Source organism: Mastigoproctus giganteus, unplaced genomic scaffold (assembly GCF_048544385.1).
Source record: "Mastigoproctus giganteus isolate SK-2022 unplaced genomic scaffold, ASM4854438v1 scaffold_15, whole genome shotgun sequence".
In the NCBI taxonomy this organism is placed as follows: domain Eukaryota; kingdom Metazoa; phylum Arthropoda; class Arachnida; order Uropygi; family Thelyphonidae; genus Mastigoproctus; species Mastigoproctus giganteus.
Genome location: NW_028328292.1, coordinates 3,357,891 through 3,383,717, shown reverse-complemented (window position 1 = coordinate 3,383,717; position 25,827 = coordinate 3,357,891). Strand labels below are relative to the sequence as shown.

General features: G+C 37.3%; 1 protein-coding gene across 2 annotated transcripts in view; it reads right to left on the bottom strand.

Annotated features, from left to right (window-relative positions):
* Positions 1 to 25,827, bottom strand: part of LOC150074911 (cytoplasmic dynein 2 intermediate chain 1) — a 466,509-nt gene that overhangs the window by 17,810 nt on the left and 422,872 nt on the right. For both annotated transcript variants that reach the window (XM_090389329.1, XM_090389330.1), the window contains exon 26: positions 24,977 to 25,036. In XM_090389329.1, coding sequence (XP_090245455.1) covers positions 24,977 to 25,036 — 60 coding nt within the window. The remainder of the gene's footprint in view (positions 1 to 24,976; positions 25,037 to 25,827) is intronic.

The following is a 25,827-nucleotide window of genomic DNA, read 5'->3' as shown; positions in this document are numbered from 1 at the left end:
TGTGCAAATGTCTCCCCAGTTCACAAAGGTGATCAAAGGGTGAACTGAGTAATTAAAGACCTGTAAACTTCTTTACAGCATGGATTTAAGGGGTGATCTTTTCTAACCAATTTGATTGGATACTATGACACAGTAATAAAGGAAACTGGATGCAAAAAATAACTTTGACATCATATACACAGGTTTCAGTAAACCTTTTGATATGTTCTACATGAAAGGCTGCTGTACAAATTGGAGCAGTATGGCATTTAGAGACAAGCTACTGCTGTGGATAAAAAGATTTTGAGTGATTATCAATGCACTCTTTTCTTGGACTAATATTATTAGTGGAGTTCCACAGGATTTGGCACTGGGCCCATTGTTGTTTTCAATATTAATTAATGATATCAATGTAGCCATATCGAGCTTAATGTCTAAGTTTGGCAGAGTGGTTAATGACAGTAATCGAGGTAGGGTTCTGTATCAAATCTGTTACCCACAATGCAGCTTGGGTTTCAGCTGATTTTGCAGTTTGCAGGTTGGATGCAATTTTTTGTTTTTTATGAATAATTTATTGCCACACAATGCCAACAAAAAGGTTCAACAGAAAGAAAAACGACAAATATAGACAGTTTATTTGATGTGGAAGATGAGGTAATGAAAATATTGATCCTCAACCTGACAAAATCCAAAATTGTATCACAAGAAATTTCAAAAACCAATTTCTGACAATGAATAATTTTTTCCACAACACTTCAACAGTCAAAAGACTGTTGAAGTGTTGTGGAAAAAAAAAAAAAAAAAAAGATATTTTTTTCCAAATCTCATAGCTGTGGCTTGTTTCACTTTCCATCCCTGCCTGTAGTGTAGCCAATGAGAGAGATTTTTCTCTTGCTGGATTTATAATACAAATACATTATGAACTCAGCTGAACCACTGATGATTGTGCTCTTTCTGCACAGTAAAAATGTGTAAAATTAATTGTTATGAATATATTTTAATTATTTTTTATTTAATTGTTTTTGTAATTTTTTTGCATTGTTATTGATGTTTAAAAAATTTAATACATTTTCTTGAATATGTCAATTTCATTTGGTTTCAGGTCTAATGAGTGGATGCTACTGCAACAAATCTAGAAAAATTATGCAGATGGGCTCAGAAGAGCCAATTGAAGTTTAACATTGACAAATATAGATCACTGTATATGGGAAGTAGTAATCCCAGAATAACATGTCAACTGTGTGTTAACACACTTATGGTAGTAAAGAACAAAAATGACTTGGGGGGGGGGAGAAGGTAATTATGTTGCCAGACATGAAGTTCTCTGATCAGGGCGCCATGGAATTTTGTAAATGATATACAGGAATTTTCTAGCAGGGATAAGGAGGTAATTATTCTGCTCTATAAGCAGAATCTTGGGTGTTGCATATAGGTCTGGTATCCTCATTTTATGAAGGATGTGTGGTGTAATACTGAAAATTTAAATAACAAATATAAATGGCTGCACCAAACCCTCAGTTAAGCTATGACCAACTTAACTACAGGGTTCCACTATTAAGCACCTTATTACTTACAAGTTCCAGTTTCCCAATCTTTTTCTTAAATAGCTTTCAGTGAAGATTGTGTGTGAACCAGTATATTCTCCTTCAATTAAAGACAGCATAGTTTTAAAATAAAATAATATATTTTGCTTTGCTTTTTTCTGTACTTAACATTTTCTTCTATGAGTCTATTAATAGATATGTCTTATACAACATGAACAACTGTTTGAACCTCTTACCATTACAGTTAAAGAGAGAAGAATTCTAGCAAATATATTTTTCTATTGTTTTTGAACCAACTGACTTGGCTTTGCAATTGCTTAAAAAAGAAAAAAAAATTGATGCCTTTGAGTGTTTCAAGTATTTCTTAAAGGCTGTATACAAACATTGCAAAGAAAATGTAATTTGTTTAATTGTCTCCAACATTGTTCCTTCAACGAACATCGATTATTCTATGGTAGTTACAGTTATCATTCAAGTTAGTTATTTTACCCTTCTTCATTAATAAATAAACATGTTTTCTTGACAAAAATACCTTAAATTCACAGAACTGAACTGCATTAATTTTGCAAGAGATTCGTCGATTCAGCAATAACATACCACTAACATATAGGTTAGTGCAAAAGCATCATTTTAACGTAGCCATCTACCAAAGTAGTTTAATTAATTAATTAAATTGGCATCATTTTGGTTAAATCTCATATTGTGAATGCCTTCACAGCGAGTTGCCATGGTATTTTACTACCTCGAATAAGTAACACTTATTTGTTACTACCTCGAATAAGTAACACTTATTCGAGGTAGTACAATACCATGGCAACTCAAATAAGTAACACTTCACCAGTGGTGAAGTGGTGAAGTGTTACTTATTCGAGCAGATACCACCACCCAGATGGCACCATCTCAAAGCTTGTTGGCTTCTCTTCAGTGGGTGGGTGGGCAGGTACCCTGGTGTTGCAATAGTGACAACCCAGTTGTGAAGTATAACTTGACAATTGTGGATTTATTGGATGATTGTTTTCTACATCAGCATGTTTGGGAGGCAACTAGAGGGAGTAATACTCTTGATCTGATTATCAATAGTGATTCTTCATGCATTAAGAATCTGCAGATAAAGGAACCACTAGGTGGCAGTGATCACAGTGTGCTGAAGTGGGATTTACTCAAAGAGGTAACTACCAACAGGGGTAAAGGGAAGGGTTTTTGCTTTTGTAAAGGCGAATATGGTGGTCTAAGACAGTATTGAAATTCTATACGGTGGGACCAACTGATGATGATAGAAACAGCAAATTCAAAATGGGAAGCATTCAAAGAATTTATCTGGAAAGCTACTAGGCTTTACATACCAAATAAGAAATATTGTTCAAGGTTTAGGCCTAAATGGATGTCAGATGAACTAATGAGACATATGGCAGAGAAGAAAAATGCATGGGATACATATAAATCAATGGGTGACATGGAAGCCTCTGATAGATATAAGCTGGTCTGTAACCAAGTCAAAAAGCAGATTAGGCAGGCAAAGGATGCAAAGAAAAACAACAAAGAGTTCTTTACCTATGTAAACTCTAGAAGGAAAGGGATGAATCAGATGATCCACTGGATATTGATGATTCAACTGTTGGTGATCCTGCTCAGGTTGCTAACAAACTAAATGAGTATTTTGCATCTACATTCACACATGAGGAGTTATTCAGGGAGGGGAATGCCAGAGGCAAATTAAACTCTGGCAGTGAGCTAGATGATTTTGTAATAACTGAGAGCAAAGTGGAGGAGAAATTGTTGAAGATAAACATAAAAAAGGCACCTGGGGTGGATGGGATCTATCCAGTTATATTAAAGGAGACAGCAAAGGAAGCAAGTAAACCCTTAGCCATAATTATGAGAGTTTCTTTGGACTCAGGGGAGGTACCCATGGACTGGAGATGTGTAAATGTGACCCCAATTCACAAAGGAGGATCAAAGGGCAACACAAGTAATTATAGACCTGTTAGTTTAACTTCTGTACAGGAAAATTAATGGAGGCACTGGTTAAAGAAGCACTGCAGGATTATCTAGACAAGACTTCAGTTATAGCTCGGACACAGCATGGTTTTGTTAAGGGAAAGTCTTGCCTGACCAGTTTGATCAGATACTATGATGTGGTCACAAAGGAACTGGATGCAGGGAATAACTTTGATATCATATATTTGAACCTTAGAAAGGCTTTTGATATTGTTGCACATGGAAGACTGCTGCACAAATTGGAGCAGTGTGGCATTAGGGGCAAAATGCTGCTATGGATAAAGGGATGGTTGAGTGGAGAAGACAGAGAGTGGTAACAAATGGACACTGCTCTTCGTGGACTTATGTTATTAGTGGATTCCCTCAGGTTCAGTATTGGGTCCATTGTTGTTATCTGTATTCATAAATAATATTGATGATGGTATATCAAGCTTAATGTCCAAGTTTGCAGACAATACGAAGGTTGGCAGGGTTGTTAAGGACACTAATGACAGTATGCCGCTGCAACAGGATCTAGAAAAGGTGAGCAGATGGGCTGAGAGGTGGCAAATGAAGTTTAACATTGACAAATGTAAAGTGCTGCATATGGGAAGCAGTAACCCCAGAGTAATGTATCAAATGTGTGGTACTACACCGACAGTGGTAGAGAGTGAAAAGAACCTGGGGGTAATTGTGCAGTCAGATATGAAGTTTTCTGAGTAGTACAGATGGTCTGCAAGAATAGCTCATGGTGTCTTGTGAATGATATTCAGGAATTTTTCTAGCAGGGATAAGGAGGTAATTTTTCCCTTGTATAAGGCAATGGTCAGGCCACACATTCAGTACTGTATAAGGTCTGGAGGCCTCATTTTAAGAAGGATGTAGAGTTGTTGGAACGAGTACAGAGAAGGGCAACAAGATTAGTGAATGGAAGAAAGGTTTTGCAGATTACAGTGTGGTGACTAGGCAACTGCGAGGTGATCTGATTGAGGTGTATAAAGCCTTAAATGGTTTGAGCATGCTCAATGCTGATGGGATTCTTCTTCTTGCTCAGAATCATCACCTGAGTGGGCATAAATTCAAATTGAGGAAAGACAGTTGTAGGGTAGAAATGCGGAAGTTTGCCTTTAGCCAGCGGGTAGTTGTTTGGTGGAACAGACTTCCATCCTTTGTTGTGGAAGTTGATAGCCTAAATAAATTTAAGGCTGAGCTGGACAGGTATTTGGAATGAATGGAGGGGTGAAATGGGAGAGGTTTTTTTTTTTTTTTGCTGATGCTGCATAAGCTTGCTTTCTTGCATCATATGCCTCTACTAATGCTAAGTTCAAGGCAGGACTAAAACATTTGGAGTGAATGGGTGGATGAAATGGGAGTTTTTTTTTTTTTTTTTTTGCATCATATGCCTGTACTAATGCTAAAGGAAGCATAAGAGAAATTTTTGAACCTAAAAGTAATCAAGGTCTATGTGGAAAGAGTGAAAAGCAGCAGCAAAAGCAACCCCAGGGGCTTAATGTCCAAGTTTGCAGACAATACGAAGGTTGGCAGGGTTGTTAAGGACACTAATGACAGTATGCTGCTGCAGCAGGATCTAGAAAAGGTGAGCAGATGGGCTGAGAGGTGGCAAATGAAGTTTAACATTGACAAATGTAAAGTACTACATATGGGAAGCAGTAACCCCAGAGTAATGGGGTTACTCTGCGGCGCATCCTCAATAGATCCTTCAGCTTGCAGGGTAGCCCTTCCGACGTTGAAGATTTCTTTGGTACTCCCATTGTTTGATAGGAGATCCTCTTGGAGCAAAGGCATATCAGAACTCTACAATGGACCAGGAGAAGGTTCGGTAGTTGCAGCAATCCTTAATTTCATTGTTAGATAGGTATCCAATGGCATGGCACAGCTGAAGCACTAGTCAAACTACGTACTAGATACACTATTTATGAATGCCATCGGTATTTACTTGAGCTAGTGTCTCTGATTTCTGATCAAACATTGCAAAGGCCTCCGTTGAGAAAAAATAGCATTAGCATTCATAGAGCCATGTGATGCAAGAAAAAAAAAAAAAAAAAACTTCCTATTTCACCCATCCATCCACTCGTTCTGTTTGTCTAGTTCTGCCTTGAATTTATTTAAGTTGTCAACTTCTACACCGACAAAGGGAAGTTTGTTCCAGCAATTAACCATCTGCTGGCTAAAGGCAAATTTCTGCACATCTATTCTACAACTGTCTTTATGTCCCCTCAGGTGTGGACTCTGAGCAAGAGGAACAATTCCATCAGCATTGAGCTTGCTCAATCCATTCAAGGCCTTTATACACCTCAATCAGATCACCTGGCAAGTGCCTAGTTCCAGACACTGCAATTTGCAGAACTTAAGCCTTTCTTCGTAAGGGCAACACTTTGCTCCATTCAATCTCGTTGCCATTCTCTGTACTCGTTCCAGCAGCTCCACATCCTTCCTAAAATGAAGCTTCCAGATCTGTATACAGTACTCAAGGTGTGGCCTGACCACTGCCTTATACAAGGGGATAATCACTGCTAGAAAAATTTCTGTATATTATTGACAAGACACCATGAACTACTCTTGCAGACTGTCTGCACTGCTCAGAAAATGTCATATCTTACTTCACAATTACCCCAAATCTCTTTCATTCTCTACCAACCTGAGTGTAGTACCACACAGTTGATATATTACTCTGGGGTTACTGCTACCCATATGCAGTACTTCGCATTTTTCAATGTTAAACTTCAGTTGCCATCTCTCAGCCCATCTGCTCAACTTTTCTACATCCTGTTACAGTAGCATGCTGTCATTAGTACCATTAACAACATTGCCAATCTTCATATTGTCTGCAAACTTGGACTTTAAGATTGATATACCTTCATCAATATCATTAATAAATACAGAAAACAACACTGACCCTGGGGGACTCCACTAATAACATTAGTCTATTAATAGCAGTGTTCATTGATTACCACTCTGTCTTCTCCCACTCAACCATCCATTTATCATAGCAGCAATTTGTCTTTAATGCCTTTTGCTCCAATTTGTACAGTAGTCTTCCATGTGCAACAGTATCAAAAGCTTTCCTAAAATCCAAGTATATGATATCAAAATTATTTTTTCATTGATTTCCTTTGTTGACTACATCATAGTATCCAATCAAATTGGTCAGACAAGACTTCCCCTTAACAAACCCATGCTGTGTCTGAACTATAACTGCAATCTCGTCTAGATAATCCTGCAATGCTTCTTTAACCAGTGACTCCATTATTTTCCCCGGAACAGAAGTTAAACTAACAGTTCTGTAATTACTTCTCTCACCCTTTGATCATCCTTTGTCAATTGGGGTCACATTTGCACATCTCCGGTCTATGAGGACCTCCCCCGACTCCAAGGAAGCTCTCATAATTATGCATAAGGGTTTGTTTACTTCCTTTGCTGACTCCTTTAATATAACTGGATTGATCCCATCCACCAGGTGCCTTTCTTATGTTTAACTTCAACAATTTCTCCTCCATCTTGCTCTCAGTTATTACAAAATCATTTAGCTCCCTGCCAGATTTTACTAAACTTCTGGCATTTCCCTCCCTGAATATCTGAATATCCTCATGTGTGAAAGTAGATGCAAAATACTCATTCAGTTTTTCAATTAACTGAGCAGGATCATCAACAGTCGAACCGCTGATATCAAGGGGACAAATCTGATTCATCCCCTTCCTTCTAGAGAATTTACATACGTAAAGAACTCTGTATCCTTTACCAGAGATTTCTCATAATCTGCCTTTGCCTGCCTAACCTCCTTTCTGACTTGATTACAGACCAGCTTATATCTACCATGACCTTCTGTGTCACCTGATAATTTATATGCATCCCATGCATTTTTATTCTCTGCTACGAGTTAGTTCATTTGACATCCATTTAGGCCTAATCTTTGAACAATATTTCTTAGTTGGTATGAAAAGCCTAGTAGCTTCCAAGATTAATTCTTTGCCTGCTTCCCATTTAGAATTTTCTGTTTGTAACATCATCAGTTGTTTCCACTATATAGAATTTAAAAACTGCCTCAGACCACTGTAGTCAACTTTACAAAAGCAAAAACCCTTCCCTTTACCCCTTATGGTAGTTACATGTTTGAGTAAATCCCACATTCCACTTTATCTGCAGATTCTTAATCACTAGTGATAATCAGATCAAGATTATTACTCCCTCTGGTTGCCTCTCGAACATGCTGCTATAGAAAACAATCATCCAATAAATCCACAAAAGCCTTGTGTGAGCGACCAACCCCCAGAAGTTCCAGTCAATAATATCTGGGAAGTTAAAATCCCCCATTATAACACAATCTGATTTACTGTACAATTGTTTGTTGTATTCATTAGAGTCATTAGGCCTATAACACACTCCTACTCTCATTTTTGCCTTCCCAATGCTTATGTCACACCAAACTGACTCAACATTACACTGTCCATCTATGTCAATTGGATGCATTTCCTTAAATTTTATTTTTTTCTTAATGAACAGCATAACCCCTCCACCCTTCCTTCTGTACTCTGCAAATTCCAATTCTGCACTGCTTATATCTGTGTGATACCACCTCTCTGATATACCAACAATATCTGCCTTTGATGTTTTGACTAGCATCTCAAATTCATCAAATTTATTTACTAAACTCCTAGCATTGGTGTACATGCAAGTATACATGCACTTGTTCTTATTCTTAGCTACCCTGACACAACCCATGTATTTACATGTTGCACGATGACTCCTAGCAGATCCTGAAATCCCCAGCACCTTGTTTTCCATGCTGTTGCTCATTCCAATAGAAGCAGTACAAGAATCACTTTCATCTCTGCTATTGGCTACTGTTAATTAGGCCATGTATCCCTCCAAGCTAGCAGTTTTCTGACCCACCTAACACTGCCTCAATAGCAAATATTCTTGCACCCTTTCTATTTAAGTGTATCCCATCCCTGTAGAAGCAGTCTGTCCTGTTAACAAGCACAGACCACTGAGAAAAATTCCACCCCATGAGTCTTGCACAATCTCTCCAGGGCTGAATTGATTGACAAGGCTCTCATCATATACTCCCTCTTATCATGTCTGGACAGAATTTCAGGCACCTTCAAATTAAACCCTAACTCATGGCTTTTTTTCAACATTGACCTGTACTTGTTCAGTAATTCAGCTATTCTACTCTTAATGTTATTAGTGCGATTAAAATGATATCTTAATGGCACTACTAATATCTGCTCTACAATGTCATCAACTTTTGTCCCTGGCAGACATACCATGGTCCTGTTCCATATATCCTTTTTGCACAATATATTCTTTGTTTCCCTGACAGTAGAGTCACTTACAACTAGTTCCTCTGGGACCAGCGCATTCTGCTTTTTGTATTGCCGCTGTCTTACCTGATGTTCAAGTGCAAGCTCTGGCATTGATGTGGGCAGCTGAGAGTTTGATGGGCTCCTCAATTTAAATACTTCGAGGGCATCTACCCTGTTCTTCACGCTCTCATAAAGGCTCATAACAATGCTGAGTTGGCACCCATCTTCCTCACACTCCTTACATCACACACACACACACACACACACACACACACACACACACACACACACACACACACACACACACACACACACACACACACACACACACACATTCCCCTTGGCAATATCATGTTCCGTTCCTGATAGCTCCACAAATATAAAACAACCGGTAGGCTGTGATTCAAAGGACAACCCCCCCCCCCAGTTCTTCCCCTACCTTGGGCCTTTTGCTTTGCTGCTATGGTTTGAGGGATGATTTCAATTCAGTTTCGATACAATTAAAAATATTATGCTAAACTTATATCTCAATGCAGTAATAACTCTATATATATATATATATAACTCTATATATATATATATATATATATTTCAGTATCGAGTTTTATCTCCTACCGAGTTACTTTATATGAATTTCGTATATCTTCATAAGTTTAAGTTATTAGCATTAGTAGAGGCATTTGATGCAAGAAAGCAAGCTTATGCAGCATCAGCCAAAAAAAAATAAAATAAAATAAATAAATAAAAAATAACCACTTCCACTTCACCCCTCTGTTCGTTCAAAATACCTGTCCAGCTGAGCCTTAAACTTATTTAGGCTATCAACTTCCACGACAAGGGATGGAAGTCTGTTCCACCAACCAACCACCCGCTGGCTAAAGGCAAATTTCCTCACGTCTATCCTACATCTGTCTTTCCTCAATCTGAATTTATGCCCTCTCAGGTGATTATTCTGAGCAAGAGGAAGAATCCCATCAGCATTGAGCATGCTCAAACCATTCAAGGCTTTATACACCTCTATCAGATCACCTCGCTGGTGCCTAGTCTCCAGACACTGTAATTTGCAAAACTTAAGCCTTTCTTTGTAAGAGCACCCCTTTGTTCCATTCACTAATCTTGTTGCCCTTCTCTGTACTCGTTCCAGCATCTCTACATCCTTCTTGAAATGAGGCCTGCAGACCTGTATACAGTACTCTAGGTGTGGCCTGACCATTGCCTTATACAAGGGAATAATCACCTCCTTATCCCTGCTAGAAAAATTCCTATATATCATCGACAATACACCATGAGCTACTCTTGCAGCCCGTCTGCACTGCTCAGAGAACTTCATATCTGCCTGCACAACCACCCCCAGGTCCCTTTCATTCTCTACCACTGTCAGTGTAGTACCACAGAGTTGATACGTTGCTCTGGGGTTGCCGTTTCCCATATGTGGTACTTTACATTTGTCAATGTTAAACTTCATTTGCCACCTCTCAGCCCATCTGCTCAACCTTTCCAGATCCTGTTGCAGTAACATAGTGTCAGTAGTGTCCTTGAAAACCCTGCCAACCTTCGTATCGTCTGCAAACTTGGACATTAAGCTTGATATACCATCATCAATATCATTTATAAATACAGAAAACAAAAATGGACCCAATACTGAACCCTGAGGGACTCCACTAATAACATTAGTCCACGATGAGCAGTGTCCATTGATTACCACTCTCTGTCTTCTTATAACGTTACATTTGTAAAATCTATACATTAAAAAAGTTTTCCTTCTGGTGATATTTATTCGAGCCTATGGGAGAAGGGGGCGGGGCAATTACATCAACTTATTCGAGCCAGTGGGAAGAGGGCGGGCCAATTACGTCACTACAAATGTGCAGGTAAATAATTACATAGGTCATTTCCTGATTAATGTCAATCAGTGCATTATAATGTTAGTATATTGTTATTATTATACAAATAATAACAAAACTATATAAATATTTACAAAAAACTAAAATATTTACAAAATACTAAACTATTTACAATCATACTTCTACTATATCGGATACAATCATACCTCTACTATAACAAAACTAAAATATGGGTCCCTCATCAGCTGACATTAATATACAAAAAATGTTACAATGGAACATCAAATGATGCCGGGCCCGGTCATGTATTAGACAATGAAACACATGCACGAGGTTGGTGAATGGAATGTTAAATGGAAGGAACACAAACGAGTTATTGGGCAGAATCAGACACTTGCTGTTGACAATGTAGAGCACATACATGGGATGCATGACAACATTCGTCACATTGCAAGACAACTTCTTCCATAACATTCACCAACCTCATGCACGTGCTTCACCGTCTAATACAATGGTTTTCAACTGGGGTGCTGCAACAACATTCCAGGGGTGCCACATAATTTGGATTTAGGTTACTTAAACTTATTATTATTTTTTAATTTATATGTTTATTTCATTATAAAAAGGTGTACAGTATCTTTTTAATTTTGTGGTGATCTATAATTGATGTTTACTTAGTACCTGTATATAAAGAATAAAATTTATATACTTTATATATATAATTTGTATTATGAAATGTAATTGTTATAATTATATTATTGTAATAAATATCATGTAACATATATATACGGATATACAGAGAGAGAGAGAATCGGATCTAACAGGCAGCAAATTGAGTAGGAGTGCTGTTATTAAAAACAGGTTGAAAACCCTACTGGTCTAATACATGACCATGCCCGGCATAATTTGATATGCCATTGTAACGTTTTTTTTTATATTAATGTCAGCTGAGGAAGGGACCCATCATCCTGATTAGTTTGTATATTTGTAAATAGTTTAGTATTTTGTAAATATTTTAAATATTTGTATAGTTTAATGTATAATTAGGTACTTTTGGAATGTGATACTTTTATCATGAGATTTGATTAAATTAATTTTTATCCTTTAGCCCCATGGCACCTAAAAGAAAATGTGTTTTCAACAAAAAGTTGCAGGAAGAGTTTCCTTTCATTAAAAAAGCTAGTACAGAAAGTGATGTCAGGTATGAGAAATGTTCAGCTAATTTTAGTATAGGAAATGGTGGAAAAGCAGCAATTACACAGCATTTAGACAACAAAACACAAAGAAGCTGATGCAAAGAAACACAAAGAGGCTTCATCAAGTAAACTGATAACCTCATTCTTCAGAAATGAAACTTTTGATGACAAAGTGAAATACTTTGCCCTTAAAGAAGAAACTTGGTGTTATCACTCAGTGCAACATAACCATTCATTTCGTTCAAATGACTGCACTTCAAAATTAATAAGAAAGTGTTTTGATGAAAAGTATTCTAGTGGTAAGACAAAAATGGAAGTTATTGTTAAAAATGTTCTCAGTCCCTACTCTGTTACTTTAGTCAAAGGTGATTTATCTAAAGTAAATTATGTTATCATTTATTTAGGCTGTTCTAATCATGGTAATATAAAGTTGCGCTTGATTCTTGTAAGGTAATTTTTACCAAACCAAGGTGTTAAAGTTAAGGTTTTGTGTGTAAAGCAACTACCAGGTGAAAATTCTGACATAATAATAGCTTGCATCAAAGAATCACTGGAAATATATGAAACTACTGAAAAATTAATTGCTTTATGTGTGGACAATACCAGTTGTAATTTTGGTAGTGCCCAAAGAAAAGGCAAAAATGTTTTCCTTAAAATTCAAAAAACCTTTGGCAATAAGTTGATTGGTGTCAATTGTGCCGGCCACATATGCAACAACTGCATTAATAGTAGAATGCCTCTCAGTTGATATTGAAGTTATATTAGTGAAAATTTATTCATACTTTTACATCTCCACAACTAGAATTGTGGAGAACTGTGAGATAATAAGAACGATGTGCCACAGTTCCCCAAGTGCCGTCAGACAAACAACACTAGCTCTCAAAAACTTTTTTAACGATCTGTTAGCTGAATCATGGTTATCTTTTGTTCACAGTCAAGCTTCAACTTTTCCACTTTTTTATTATTGGTTCCAGACTTTTAGGAAACCCTGTAAGGTACTGAGGGCCTTGTTAACCTTTGAAGTGTTGTCCTTATCTAATTTTGCTATCACTGCAAGTCTGTATTGAGCATTTTTATTATCCAAGATTAGTCAAAAGGACTGTGAAGAAGGTAATGCCAACCGAGAGGTGTTATTAGGTAAACAACCTTTTGGAACCTGTTTAAATCAGTTTGCTTGCATGCTTGCACTGGGAGAGTTTGTCGATATGTGCCCATTTATAACAAATAGCTGCCTTTCTTTTCTGCTTTCAGATGTTGTGTTTAAAACCAGATCATTTATCATTAAGGTTCACATTGGCATCAAAAGTAACATCTAAAACAGAAAGTGTAACAAATGAATTCTTGTTCTGGTTGTTATTTGAGATGGATGAGTTGCTCGTCATAAAAGAGCTAAGAAGGTGTTGCTATAGGCCCTGCATAATTTGCATCTGTATCACCATATTCTCATTCCACAAACTTTGAGTTTTCTGTTGCTCTGTAACCTTCTTCAGTTGATCTGCTGCAAAACAATTGATAGTACATCAGTTGATGTACTATCAACAGTCAAATCACTGCATTCATATATATTATTAGCCATATAGTGGAAGGAAGGAACAGACTTCACTCCATTGGCAAAAAAAAAGTAGACAAGAAAATAGACAAATTATGTACTTCCCTTCTCATGTAGGTAATTATCCAGTTAACCATTGAATTTCTTCAAATTGTCAGCCTCAGATTGTTCCAATAATCATCAACTTGCTGGCTAAAAGAAAACTTTCTACAATCTAGCCTAAACCTCTTTCTCTGTGATTTAAATTTATGGTTCCTAGTTCTAGAATCTTTTAACAGTGAAAATTTACCCTTCATTCATTTTACTAACCTCTCTCAGAGACACCTTAAAAGGGACTTCGATCAGGTCCCTTCTAAGATACCTGGTTGCAAAGCTGTGTAGCCCACATAATCAGTCTTTCCTTGTACAGTTTCCAGCCTTACCATGTGAATCCAAGTAATGTTGCTTCGTACTGATCTTTAATGATCCTCCCAGTTTCTGACACCAAGCCCTATATCCCTTCATCAATGTCATTTAGGAAACTCAGAAAAAAAATAGTAGTCCAAGAAAAAATAGTAGTCCTTGGGGACCCTACTTCTGACATTATACCAATCTGAAGAATATCCATTAATCACAACCTCCTGCTCTGCAGCCATACTATGATCCATCTTAGAATCTTGCCAGTAATCCCAACTTGTTCCAGCTTATACAGTAGTCTTTCATGATGGACTGAGTCAAATGCCTTGCTAAAATCCAAATAAACTGACAAAATTGTTCCCAACATCCTCATGATTAACTGTGTCAAAATAATTCACCAGGTTAGGTTAAACATGATTTCCCTCAACAAAACCATGTTGTGTGTCCTTCAGAATGCCATTTCTATCTAAATATTCCTGAATTACACTCACAATCACTGCCTCCAAAATTTTTCCTACCACTTAAATCAGACTAACTGGTCTGTAGTTATGTCTGTAGTTACCTACTTAACTCTCATAATTGCCTTTATGTATTGGCGATATGTTGACACTTCTCAAATCCAAAGGAATCTTTCCCAAGTCTAATAATCCATCACAATTAGCTTCAATGGTTCCATGCATTTGCTCTGGCTGTCTCCTTCAAAATTACTGAATCAGCAAGTCAGGCTCCTGTATAAACTCCAGGAGCCCGACTTACCTTTACATGCAAACATTTTTCTAATATTTCAGTATCGCTAATTTACTGATTGAATTTACTAATTTACTTAAAGATTGATTCAAAGTATTTACTCAGGTCATCAGCTGGATTATTTAAGACTTTCCCACATCAATTACATAAAGGTCCAATCTGATTTGCTTTCTTCTTTGTATTCATTAAATGAAAAACTTCTTGTCTACATCTTTTATCTAATGCTTTCTCATACTCAGCTTTGGTCACTCTAACCTTTTCTGTGGTAGTTTTTTGGGATCAACTTGTAGCTGTTTTAGGCTTTGTTACTGTCCATTGCTCTGTAACTTTCCCGTTCCATCTTCTACTCTTAGTCTGGTCAGCTTCACATTTGTGCATCTTGACATTCTCCCCATGCTATATTTTCTGAATCATATATATGCATTCATGGCTTCTGTGATTGCTTTAAAAGTATTCTATAATTCAGTATATTTGCCTAATTCATCCATGCCACATAGCTTCTTAAACTGTTGCAGTCCCCTTTTCTGAAATTAAAACCCATGCCTTTAACCAATAACTGTGTGATCAATACCAACCAATGGTTCCTCTTCTCTAAGTCCTGTGATGTCATCTGATTCATGATGAGGTCTAGAATATTCATACCCTCAAGTATTTTCTCCAACATGCTGGTAAAAATAATAATCATGTAGTTTATTTAAAAATTTTTTCCCCCATGATAAGTTTCTTTCAACTCATTACAATTAAGGACAAATTAAAATCGCCAAAATAAGACATTCACACTTTCTCGCTCATTTCATCTGCTGCATGTAGAGACATTTGTTACTCTTCACAATCTTTTGGATGAAGTAACCTTTTTTAAAGTTACCAGTCTCTTTATCTTTCTTGAATTTTAACCTTTTCATGGCGCACTATAACCTTGCTGTTTTTGCACCATAAAAAATCATCATCACAGTCTTCTAGTCTTTACATTACTGCAACCCTGATTATATAACTGTGCTTCCAACAAACTGGCAACGGACAATTTCTGAGTTAGCAAAAGCTCCTTTCATTCTGAGGCCACTTTTGATAAGAAGCATAACCAACCACCCTTTTTATCCTCCCTAAATACACTGCATGTACTATAGTGGAACTCATCATCTCCAATTCTTGGGTGTCACTATGTTTTCATTAGCTCTGTTATGTTATCATTAGTTGTCCTAACCAGTAGTTTAAATTCACCCATTTTATTGACAACACTCCTGACATTACCATAGACACAGTTAAGACAAAGTATTTTTCTATAGTTTACCACTCTGACACACTCCTTGAAGTTATTTAGGCTTTATCTTCCCACTCCTTTGAAACGTTGCCAGCATTGGCTGTTGTGGCAACAAACAAGAATTCTTGAGATGTGCATAAGCATTACTTTGGCTTATATTATGGGCTAAATGAGTGTCTATATTACGCTTCTCCTACCTAACTAGCAGCTTCCCTGACTTGCACCACCTTTATTCAAATTCACACCATCTCTGCAAGATAGATTCCTTTTACCTACAAGTGTGTGGCCAAGCTGATAAAATCCCCCCCCTCCCAGAAGCTTTGCAGAGTCCCTCAAGTCTTGATTTCAACATATAATCCCTCCTATCATGTCTGGGTAGAATTGCAGATACACATTCTGACTTAACTTGCAGAACATTTTCAACACAGTCCTATATTTATCCAACAAACTGCAGGTCATGTTCCTTTAATATCATATGAATAATAATGCTCTCTTTACCCCCCCACCCCACCTTAAAATCTGACAGTCTGCTGGTAACATCAATTGTTGCTCCTGGCAAACATACACACACTGTTTTGGTCCACCTATCTTGATTACAAAAAGTGATCTCCTTCAACCAGAGCAGTATGCACTTGACCTACTCCTTGAATTGGGGGTGCATCACTTAGAGGTTACTAGATAAGTTGAATTCCTGATGAGCTGTTTTATTTTTCTCTAGGACAAGCACCCATTTCTTCAGTTAATCTGAGATTGGTGCACTCCTTACATCAGGAATAGAATAGTCAGTTAAGCTTGGCTACAGAGCCAACCTCTGAATGCAGGATATAATCCACAAGTGCAAATCCTGAAATACGACACCTGGTATACAAGAGGTTACCATCCAGGTGTGAATCAATATAAGCAGAGTTGAGTGTGGCACTCACACCATACAGAGAAATGCAGATAATGCTAGGTGGTATATGACTTTCATCAACTGGTGCAATACCACCAGTTTTCTTATCGGAGGCTTGAAGTTCCTGCAATCCCCCCCCCCTATCTTTTCCATCATACAATATGCGTGGTCTTTTGAGGTTATGATAGGCATCATGGTGAGATACAAGCTTCCTTACATTTCAAGAGTACAACTCTAAAACAGTGTTTGCAGGCTGGCTGCTAGATAGTCCATGAGACCCAACTGTTAGTAAGGAGGCATCTGGATCAGCTACTATATAATCTCACTGCCTCTACTCTACCAGATAGTGATTGGAGGGTGTGTGTATGCAGCGGCATTATTATCCAGGAGCTGGGTATATTCTTGCCTCATATATGCAATATCCAAAAATTTAATTATTTCACACAGCACGAATAATCAACCAATAGAGCTTATCTCCGAAAAGATCTAAACCTCTCAAAAACTACCTTGTTCATTTCGCAAATATACGTGGTCTCAGTTCCAATCTCAATGATGTCCATTTCTACTTACAGCCAGCCAAGCCCCACACTTTTTCTGATGGAATCCCAGTTGTCCTAATTATTCACTGTATGATTCCTTTCGCTTTAAAGGTGGTACTTGTGCATATGTCCACTCTGATATTCCCTGTCAGACTTGATAATTTGGAATCTCCTCTTTTCGATCTTCTTTGGCTTAAAATCTCTCTACCACATTCTGTCAGATTATCTGTTGTCTCTATCGTTCTCCCAAATCTGCTGGTCACTTGAAACTCTGACTTCTTCCAGTCCAACTTTTCTAAACAGTGAAATAGGCACCCTTGGTGCTTTCAATGTTCACAACTTTAGCTGGCCGTGACGTTGAGGCTTTTGCAATTACTAATGATCTCACATTGCACAGATTGTTCATTTACCTACCAGACAATCCTAACCACACAGAAACATTTTTATCTTTTCCTCAAAAACACATGGTTGAGGTGATTGGACCTATAATTACCTCAAATCACAACTTCTTGGTCTCTTCTCCAACGGAGCTCTTCTCTCAGAGTCATTGTCAACCTCGTACTGTCTGGCATTACAAGAATTCAAAATGGGATGATCTACCAGATTTCTTTTCTTCTTTTCCTTGGTTGGATTATTGTTTCAAATCTTCTGATGTCAACATTTGCTCAGATTGTGTCAGTAAAATTATTCTTGTTGGGATGAAACCTTTATTCCACACTCCACCTTAAAACTGCATCCTTTATCTAAACCTTGATTTTCCAATAAGTGTGTTAAGGCTGTGCAAGATAAGAATATTGCAATTAGCTTCCATCCAAATCTCTAGGTTCATTTTCTGCCTACACCAAAGCTTGCAATAATTGTAATGCTATTAATCAATCCAAACTAGATTTTGAAGAGGCTAATACTTCTTGTCCATCTCTACTCCCACCTCAGCTAACGATAAAGCCAACCTGCTAGCATCCTACTTTTCTTCTAACCCTTGTATTTATGATCTTGGTAAACCACCACCTACCATTTCCAGTACACTCCATTCCATGCCTCCTGTGATCTTACATCAAAAAGATTTCAGAAAGATTTTGATGCTAAGAAAGCTGATGGTATTTCTCCATTTGTTCTCAAAACCTGTAATACTGAGCTTACTCCTGTTGTGTTGCCTTTCTGCACTTTCTTATTCCACTGATGTTTTTGGAAATTTGCTATTCAGGCAGTTCCTAAAAAGGGTGACAAATCCCTACCATCCAGTTATTGTCCCATTGCACTTATTTCTACTCTTTCTGAAGTAATGGAGAAATCCATTAACTGCCAACTCATAAAACTATCTAGAAACCTTCCATCTGATCAATGATCGCCAGTATGAATTTGGTCAGTGTCGATCCACTGGTGAAATACTGGCTTATGTTATTCATCTATGGACAAATTCAACAAAAAAAGTTTGGTGAAACTCAGGCAGTTGCATTGACTTTTCAAAGGCTTTTTATTGTTTTTGGAATAAAGATGTAAATAAGCTTGCATCTTATGGTTTGCCATAAGATGTAATTGTGTATCCAGTTTTCTCTCTGACTGCTCACTGTGGGCGATAGTAGATGACTTTGTCTTCTAACTTCTCCACTAATGCTGGTATTCCCTGAGGTTCAGTTCTTTCTTTCTTTCATGCTTTTCTCTTGTAAATTATGACTTAACATCCTATCTATAGTTTTGGCTGATGATAGAACAGTGTATTCCACCTTCCAGTTTGAAAAATCTTTCTCTGCACAAACAGCTTCAACTTCTCAAATATCCACTATCAGTTCCTTAAATGCTGATCTCCAGTTAATTTAGCATTTAGCATTAGCATTAGTAGAGGCATATGATGCAAGAAAGCAAGCTTATTCAGCATCAGCCAAAAAAAAAGAAAAAAAAAAAAAAAAAAAAAAAAAACAACCACTACTCCCATTTCACCCCTCAATTCGTTCGAAATACCTGTCCAGCTGAGACTTAAATTTGTTTAGGCTATCAACTTCAACAACAAGCGATGGAAGTCTATTCCACAAACCAACTGCCCGCTGGCTAAAGGCGAATTTCTGCACATCTATCCGACATCCGTCCTTCCTCAATTTGAATTTATGCCCTCTCAGGTGATTATTCTGAGCAAGAGGAAGAATTCCATCGGCATTGAGCATGCTCAAGCCATTCAAAGCCTTGTACACCTCTATCAGATCACCTCGGCGATGCCTAGTCTCCAGGCTCTGTAATTTGCAAAACTTAAGCCTTTCTTCGTAAGAGCAACCCTTTGTTCCATTCACTAATCTTGTTGCCCTTCTCTGTACTCGTTCCAGCAGCTCTACATCCTTCTTGAAATGAGGCCTCCAGACCTGTATACAGTACTCAAGGTGTGGCCTGACCAATGCCTTATACAAGGGAATAATCACATCCCTGTCCCTGCTAGAAAAATTCCTGTATATCATTGACAAGACACCATGAGCTACTCTTGCAGCTCGTCTGCACTGCTCAGAGAACTTCATATCTGCCTGCACAATTACCCCCAGGTCCTTTTCATTCTCTACCACTGTCAGCGTAGTACCACAGAGTTGATACGTTGATCTGGGGTTACTGTTTCCCATATGTAGTACTTTACATTTGTCAATGTTAAACTTCATTTGCCACCTCTCAGCCCATCTGCTCAACCTTTCCAGATCCTGTTGCAGCAGCATAGTATCAGTAGTGTCCTTAACAACCCTGCCAACCTTTGTATCGTCTGCAAACTTGGACATTAAGCCTGATACACCATCATCAATATCATTTATAAATACAGAAAACAACAATGGACCCAACACTGAACCCTGAGGAACTCCACTAATAACATTGGTCCACGTTGAGCAGTGTCCATTGATTACCACTCTCTGTCTTCTGCCACTCAACCATCCCTTTATCCATAGCAGCAATTTGCCTCGAATGCCACACTTCTCCAATTTGTGCAGCAGTCTTCCATGCGCAACAGTATCAAAAGCCTTTCTAAGATCCAAATATATAATATCAAAGTTATTCCCTGCATCCAGTTCTTTTGTGACTACATCATAGTATCCAATCAAATTGGTCAGACAAGACCTGCCCTTAACAAACCCATGCTGTGTCTGAGCTATAACTGAATTCTTGTCCAGATGATCCTGCAGTGCTTCTTTAACCAGTGCCTCCATTAATTTTCCTGGAACCGAAGTTAAACTAACAGGTCTATAATTACTTGTGTCAGCCTTTGATCCTCCTTTGTGAATTGGGGTTACATTTGCACATCTCCAGTCCATGGGTACCTCCCCTGAGTCCAAAGAAGCTCTCATAATTATGGCTAGGGGTTTGCTTACTTCCTTTGCTGCCTCCTTTAATATAACTGGATAGATCCCATCCACCCCGGGTGCCTTTTTTATGTTTATCCTCAACAATTTCTCCTCCACTTTCCTCTCAGTTATTAGAAAATCATCTAGCTCACTGCCAATGTTTACTTCACCTACGACATTCCCCTTCCTGAATAACTCCTCATGTGTGAATGTAGATGCAAAATACTCGTTTAGATTGTTAGCCACCTGAGCTGGATCCTCAACTGTTGAACCATCAACATCCAGTGGACCAATCTGATTCATCCCTTTCCTTCTTGAGTTTAAATAGGTAAAGAACTCTTTTCTGTTTTTCTTTGCATCCTTTGCCAAGGATTTCTCATAATCTGCCTTTGCCTGCCTAATCTCCTTTGTGACTTGGTTACAGACCAACTTATATCTATCATAGGCTTCCACGTCACCCATTAATTTGTATGTATCCCATGCATTTTTCTTCTCTGTCATATGTCTCATTAGTTCATCTGACAACCATTTAGGCCTGAACCTTGAACAATATTTCTTGGTTGGTATGTAAAGCCTGGTAGCTTCCAAGATTAGTTCCTTGAATGCTTCCCATTTTGAATTTGCTGTTGGTAACATCATCAGTTGGTCCCACTGTATAGAATTTAAATACTGTCTCAGACCAGCATAGTCTCCTTTACGAAAGCAAAAACCCTTCCCTTTACCTCTGATGGTAGTTACCTCCTTGAGTAAATCCCACTTCAGCACACTGTGATCACTGCCACCCAGTGGTTCATTTATCTGCAGATTCCTAATGCATGAAGAATCACTACTGATAATCAGATCAAGAGTATTACTCCCTCTAGTTGCCTCCCGAACATGCTGGTGTAGAAAACAATCATCCAATAAATCCACAAAAGCCTTGCTAGTGTGTGAGTGACCAACCCACAAATTCCAGTCAATATCTGGGAAATTAAAATCCCCCATTATAAGACTCTCTGATTTACTGGCCCACTCTATTTCCCTGTACAGTATCTTATTATACTCATCAGAGTCATTAGGCCTATAGCACACTCCTACTCTCAATTTTGATTTACCTATGCTTATGTCACACCAAACTGACTCAACACTGCACTGTCCAGCGATGTCAACTGGCTTCACTTCCTTGGATTTTATGTGTTTTTTAACTAATAGCATAACCCCTCCTCCCTTCCTATCCTGTCTATCCTTTCTGTAGACGTTGTACTCCCCAAATTCCAGTTCTGCATTCCTTATATCTGTGTGACACCACGTCTCTGATATCCCAACAATATCTGCCTTTGATGTTTTGAGTAATACCTCAAATTCATCAAATTTATTTACTAAACTCCTAGCATTAGTGTACACGCAAGTATACATGCACCTGTTTCTATTCTTAGCTACCCTAACACAACCCATGTGTTTACTTGTACCGCAATGACTTCCAGCAGTCTCTGAAATATCCTGCATCTTGTTTTTCAGGCTTCTGCTCATTCCAATAGAAGCAGTGCAAGAATCTCTTTCACCTCTGCCCGTGGCTACTGTTAATCCATTAGTCTTTGTCTCCCCCCAAGCTAGCAGTTTTCCGACCCACCTAACACTGCCTCGATAGCATCAGCAAATATTCTTGCACCCTTTCTATTTAAGTGTATCCCATCCCTGTAGAAGCAATCTCTCCTGTTAACAAGTACAGTCCAGGCTGAAAAAAATTCTACCCCTTCAGCCTTGCACAATCTTTCCAGGGCCGAATTGATCGACAAGGCTCTCATCATATACTCCCTCCTATCGTGAAATTTGACAGTAGGGCAAAGATAGCTTAGTTAATTTCGATCCCTCTAAAATTCAGACCTGTCTTATATCTTGCAAAAAAGGATTCTTGTGCTTATCTTCGACAACACTCAGGTTTTTAGACATGATCACATGTCTCTGTTAAAGATTACTCTGACTTCTAATCTCTCTTAGCATAAGTGCATCACAAATATTGCTTCCTCTGCATCTGGAAAACTGTTTTCTCTCTTTTGTTCCCTCATTTGCTCCTTCAACTTTTTTGAAATAACCTCCCTTCCATGTACAGAAATTCAAGTGTAATGTTAACAAGCATCTTCTCAACCTTGCACTGTACTAAGTACTATAGGTTCCAATACCTTTCATGTTTGGGGTTTTCATAAAAAAAATAAATATTTGTGTACTATTTTTATTTATCAAAAATGTTCTTTATTTACACTATTTGCATAAATACAAATATGTTGTGATCCAAAATAAAATGTATCTTCAAATTCTGATTAAATTTGGAAAGCATCTGTTCATTATAAAATAGACTGTTTTATATATAATCCAACCTCTATTAAATTTTGTTGTAGTTATTATAACACACTGGCAACAGAGATAACTGTTAAGTTATTTCTGTTAATGTTTTGATATGTTTACTGAAAAATATGAAATTGTTCAGAACAAATTGCCAATCTCACTTGAGAAATCTCTGAGTGGGTTGCTATATTTATATTTCATATACATTTAACAGCAGAATGTGCAGTAGCAAAAAGAAAGTAGATGGGACAGATCCCTAATAGTAAAATTAGTTTATCAAAATATGATACAAACTGTTAGTGAGGTAATCTCCAATTACCGCATCCAGATGATAATTAACCTGCAAATAAGTGTTCTCCAAAAAGTTGTGTAAGTGTTTGAATTGTTAACTGAGCCCCAATCCTTTAATTTGTGTAGTGCAGCTATTTATGGATATTTCTCATTAATTTTTTTTCTTCCTGATTAGTTAACACTACATGGACTTGAAATATAAGATATGTTCATATTCTTAGAAGTTATTTGGGGAAAACTTTAAATGCAGAATTTGCCAAACTAAATGGTTGTGCAGCCAACTTTTACACTTGAACTTTTTGAAATTGTTCTGCAGCTGAATTAGAGATTTTCCATTGAAAATATTTTTTCTGATTAGTAATAATATAATGCTTCTTAATAGTAGCAATAATATAACCACTATAAAAAGAAAATTGACTCAATAATATAGTATTACTAACCTGAAAAATAATCATACAAGGACAATCTCAAAAGTAATGATGCACTGAGCATGTTCATATTATATTGCACAACTCAATAACCTCACTATTGACATCAGCTGTTGCTCACTTCTTCTGAAGCCAAATGTAGTTTTGTTCTGATTCATTCCAATGAAACTGCCGAATAACCCAAAATCATGATGCTATGGAAATTTATGCATTTGCAAGATGTGTGCGTGAAGAAATGACTCATAGCACTGTGTTTTGGTGGCATTGCAAATGGTCTATGATCCACTGTAAACATCATACTGAAACAAGACTGTTGAGTAACATGAAGTGACTACAACACAGTTTGGGATCTCAAAAAGTTGAAAGTTCACTGCATTGAATTTTAACCAAAATTCTTCAAAAGTGAAAAATGTCATTGAGATGGATTCCCCACCATCTTTCAGATGATGTAAAAGCAAATTGAAAATCATTATGAATGGTGCCTCCACTAAGCAGTGGAGGCACCATTCATAACCTTGTCTAAAAAAATGCTGTCAACAGTAATCAAGAGAGAGAATAATTATTTGGCATAATGATCTTACAGGACAATGCAAAACTTTATATTGCCAGGTGAGTATGAAGTTCTCTCTCATCGACCGGGCTATGATATCTGCCCAAAATTAAACTGAAAAGAATCTCTCTCTCCACACGTTTTCATTTGATTCCTGATGTATTCCAGGTGGCCATAAGGGGCTTAACAGAAACTACTCATTGGCAGGCATGCTAAAGCATTCTAAGATTTCACTTATTTAAAAGGAGGGAGAGTATCTAGAAAATTATTTAAAAAAAAAAAAAAAAAATGGTTTATGATTAAAAAATTGTGCACATTACTTTTGATATTACCCTCATTTACAGCTATTGTATGAATATTTCTCATTGAATTAGAGAAATATTCACAAAATATTTCTTGATTGAGGTTTGAGGTATAAAAATTACTACCCATTACACAATGGTATTCAGATTTAACAATGCACTATGTCAAGTAGAAAGAATTAATAAACTGAATGAGAAATATCAATGCAGTAATAACCATTTAAAAATAGAGTGAAACATTCCATGGGGCCATCTGTATTTCAGAATTCGATGCGACAACTGCCGAATTAAGATTAGACTTAATTTAAAAATGTACAATGGAACAGTTACTACAAGGTCTGTCCCAATAATAATTTCTTTCTTCTGCTCATTATCATTCACTAAAAGTTTTATATAATATCACAGATTTTAAGACTAGATTAATGCTTCACTGCTATCTTATATGTTATCTTTTACAGTTGTTAGGCTGCTATTCATTATATTGTTAACATAAAGTTCCATAGTTCCTCATAACTAGTTTCTTCTACCTTACATAGCTCATTCTGGAGGAGATGTATTTGTACTTCTGCATTTTCCAGAGATACAGCCTGAAAAATAAATGAAGTATTTTATTACTAAAATAAAGTAGTACCGATATCATATTCAACTATAGCTACTCCCCAACTTATGTAAAGGTTGCATTCCACGAAACTCTATGTAAGTCGGAATTTCCCTAAAGGCTTATGCAGTACTCCTCGCAGCTATGCGCACTGAATTTGATTGAAGTAAAAAAGAAATGTTCAATGAACATGTAAACAGAATTATTTTTATCTCATGCACAGGAAAAAGTTTGCAATTACAAAAATTTTACTTTAACATTGTGGAAACCAGTGTGATGCTTCAACCTATTAAACCACCCGTTTGCTTGCCACAAACGTGGCTTGGGGTTCGCCATACTTATCCTTAATATCTTCATAAATACTTCTTGCTTTTGTTTGAATGGCCATTAGACTCAGGGGCACTTGTTTTTGAATCTGTTTTTCCATCTTTGATATACACTTGAACGCTGTTTTGTGATCATTGTTGATCTTAAATGCATTGATCCTTTAACATGTTCTTTTATATGAGCACTGTCCTTTAAAATAGTATTCACAGTTGAAGCAGCGAGACCTAATTACGTGCAATAGATAAACTTTGGCGTGTTTCTTAATCATTTTCATCTTCATTTCTAAATCAATCTTGTTTCGTTTCCTAGCACTGCCACCACCAGCACTTTCTTTTGGTCGCTTTCCCCTCATCATTGTAATAAGTATAATAGTAATGAAGAGAAGATTCTGAAAATTAACTTATGTTTTTTTATATGATTGAAGATTTCGGTGAAGGGAAATACACATTCCAC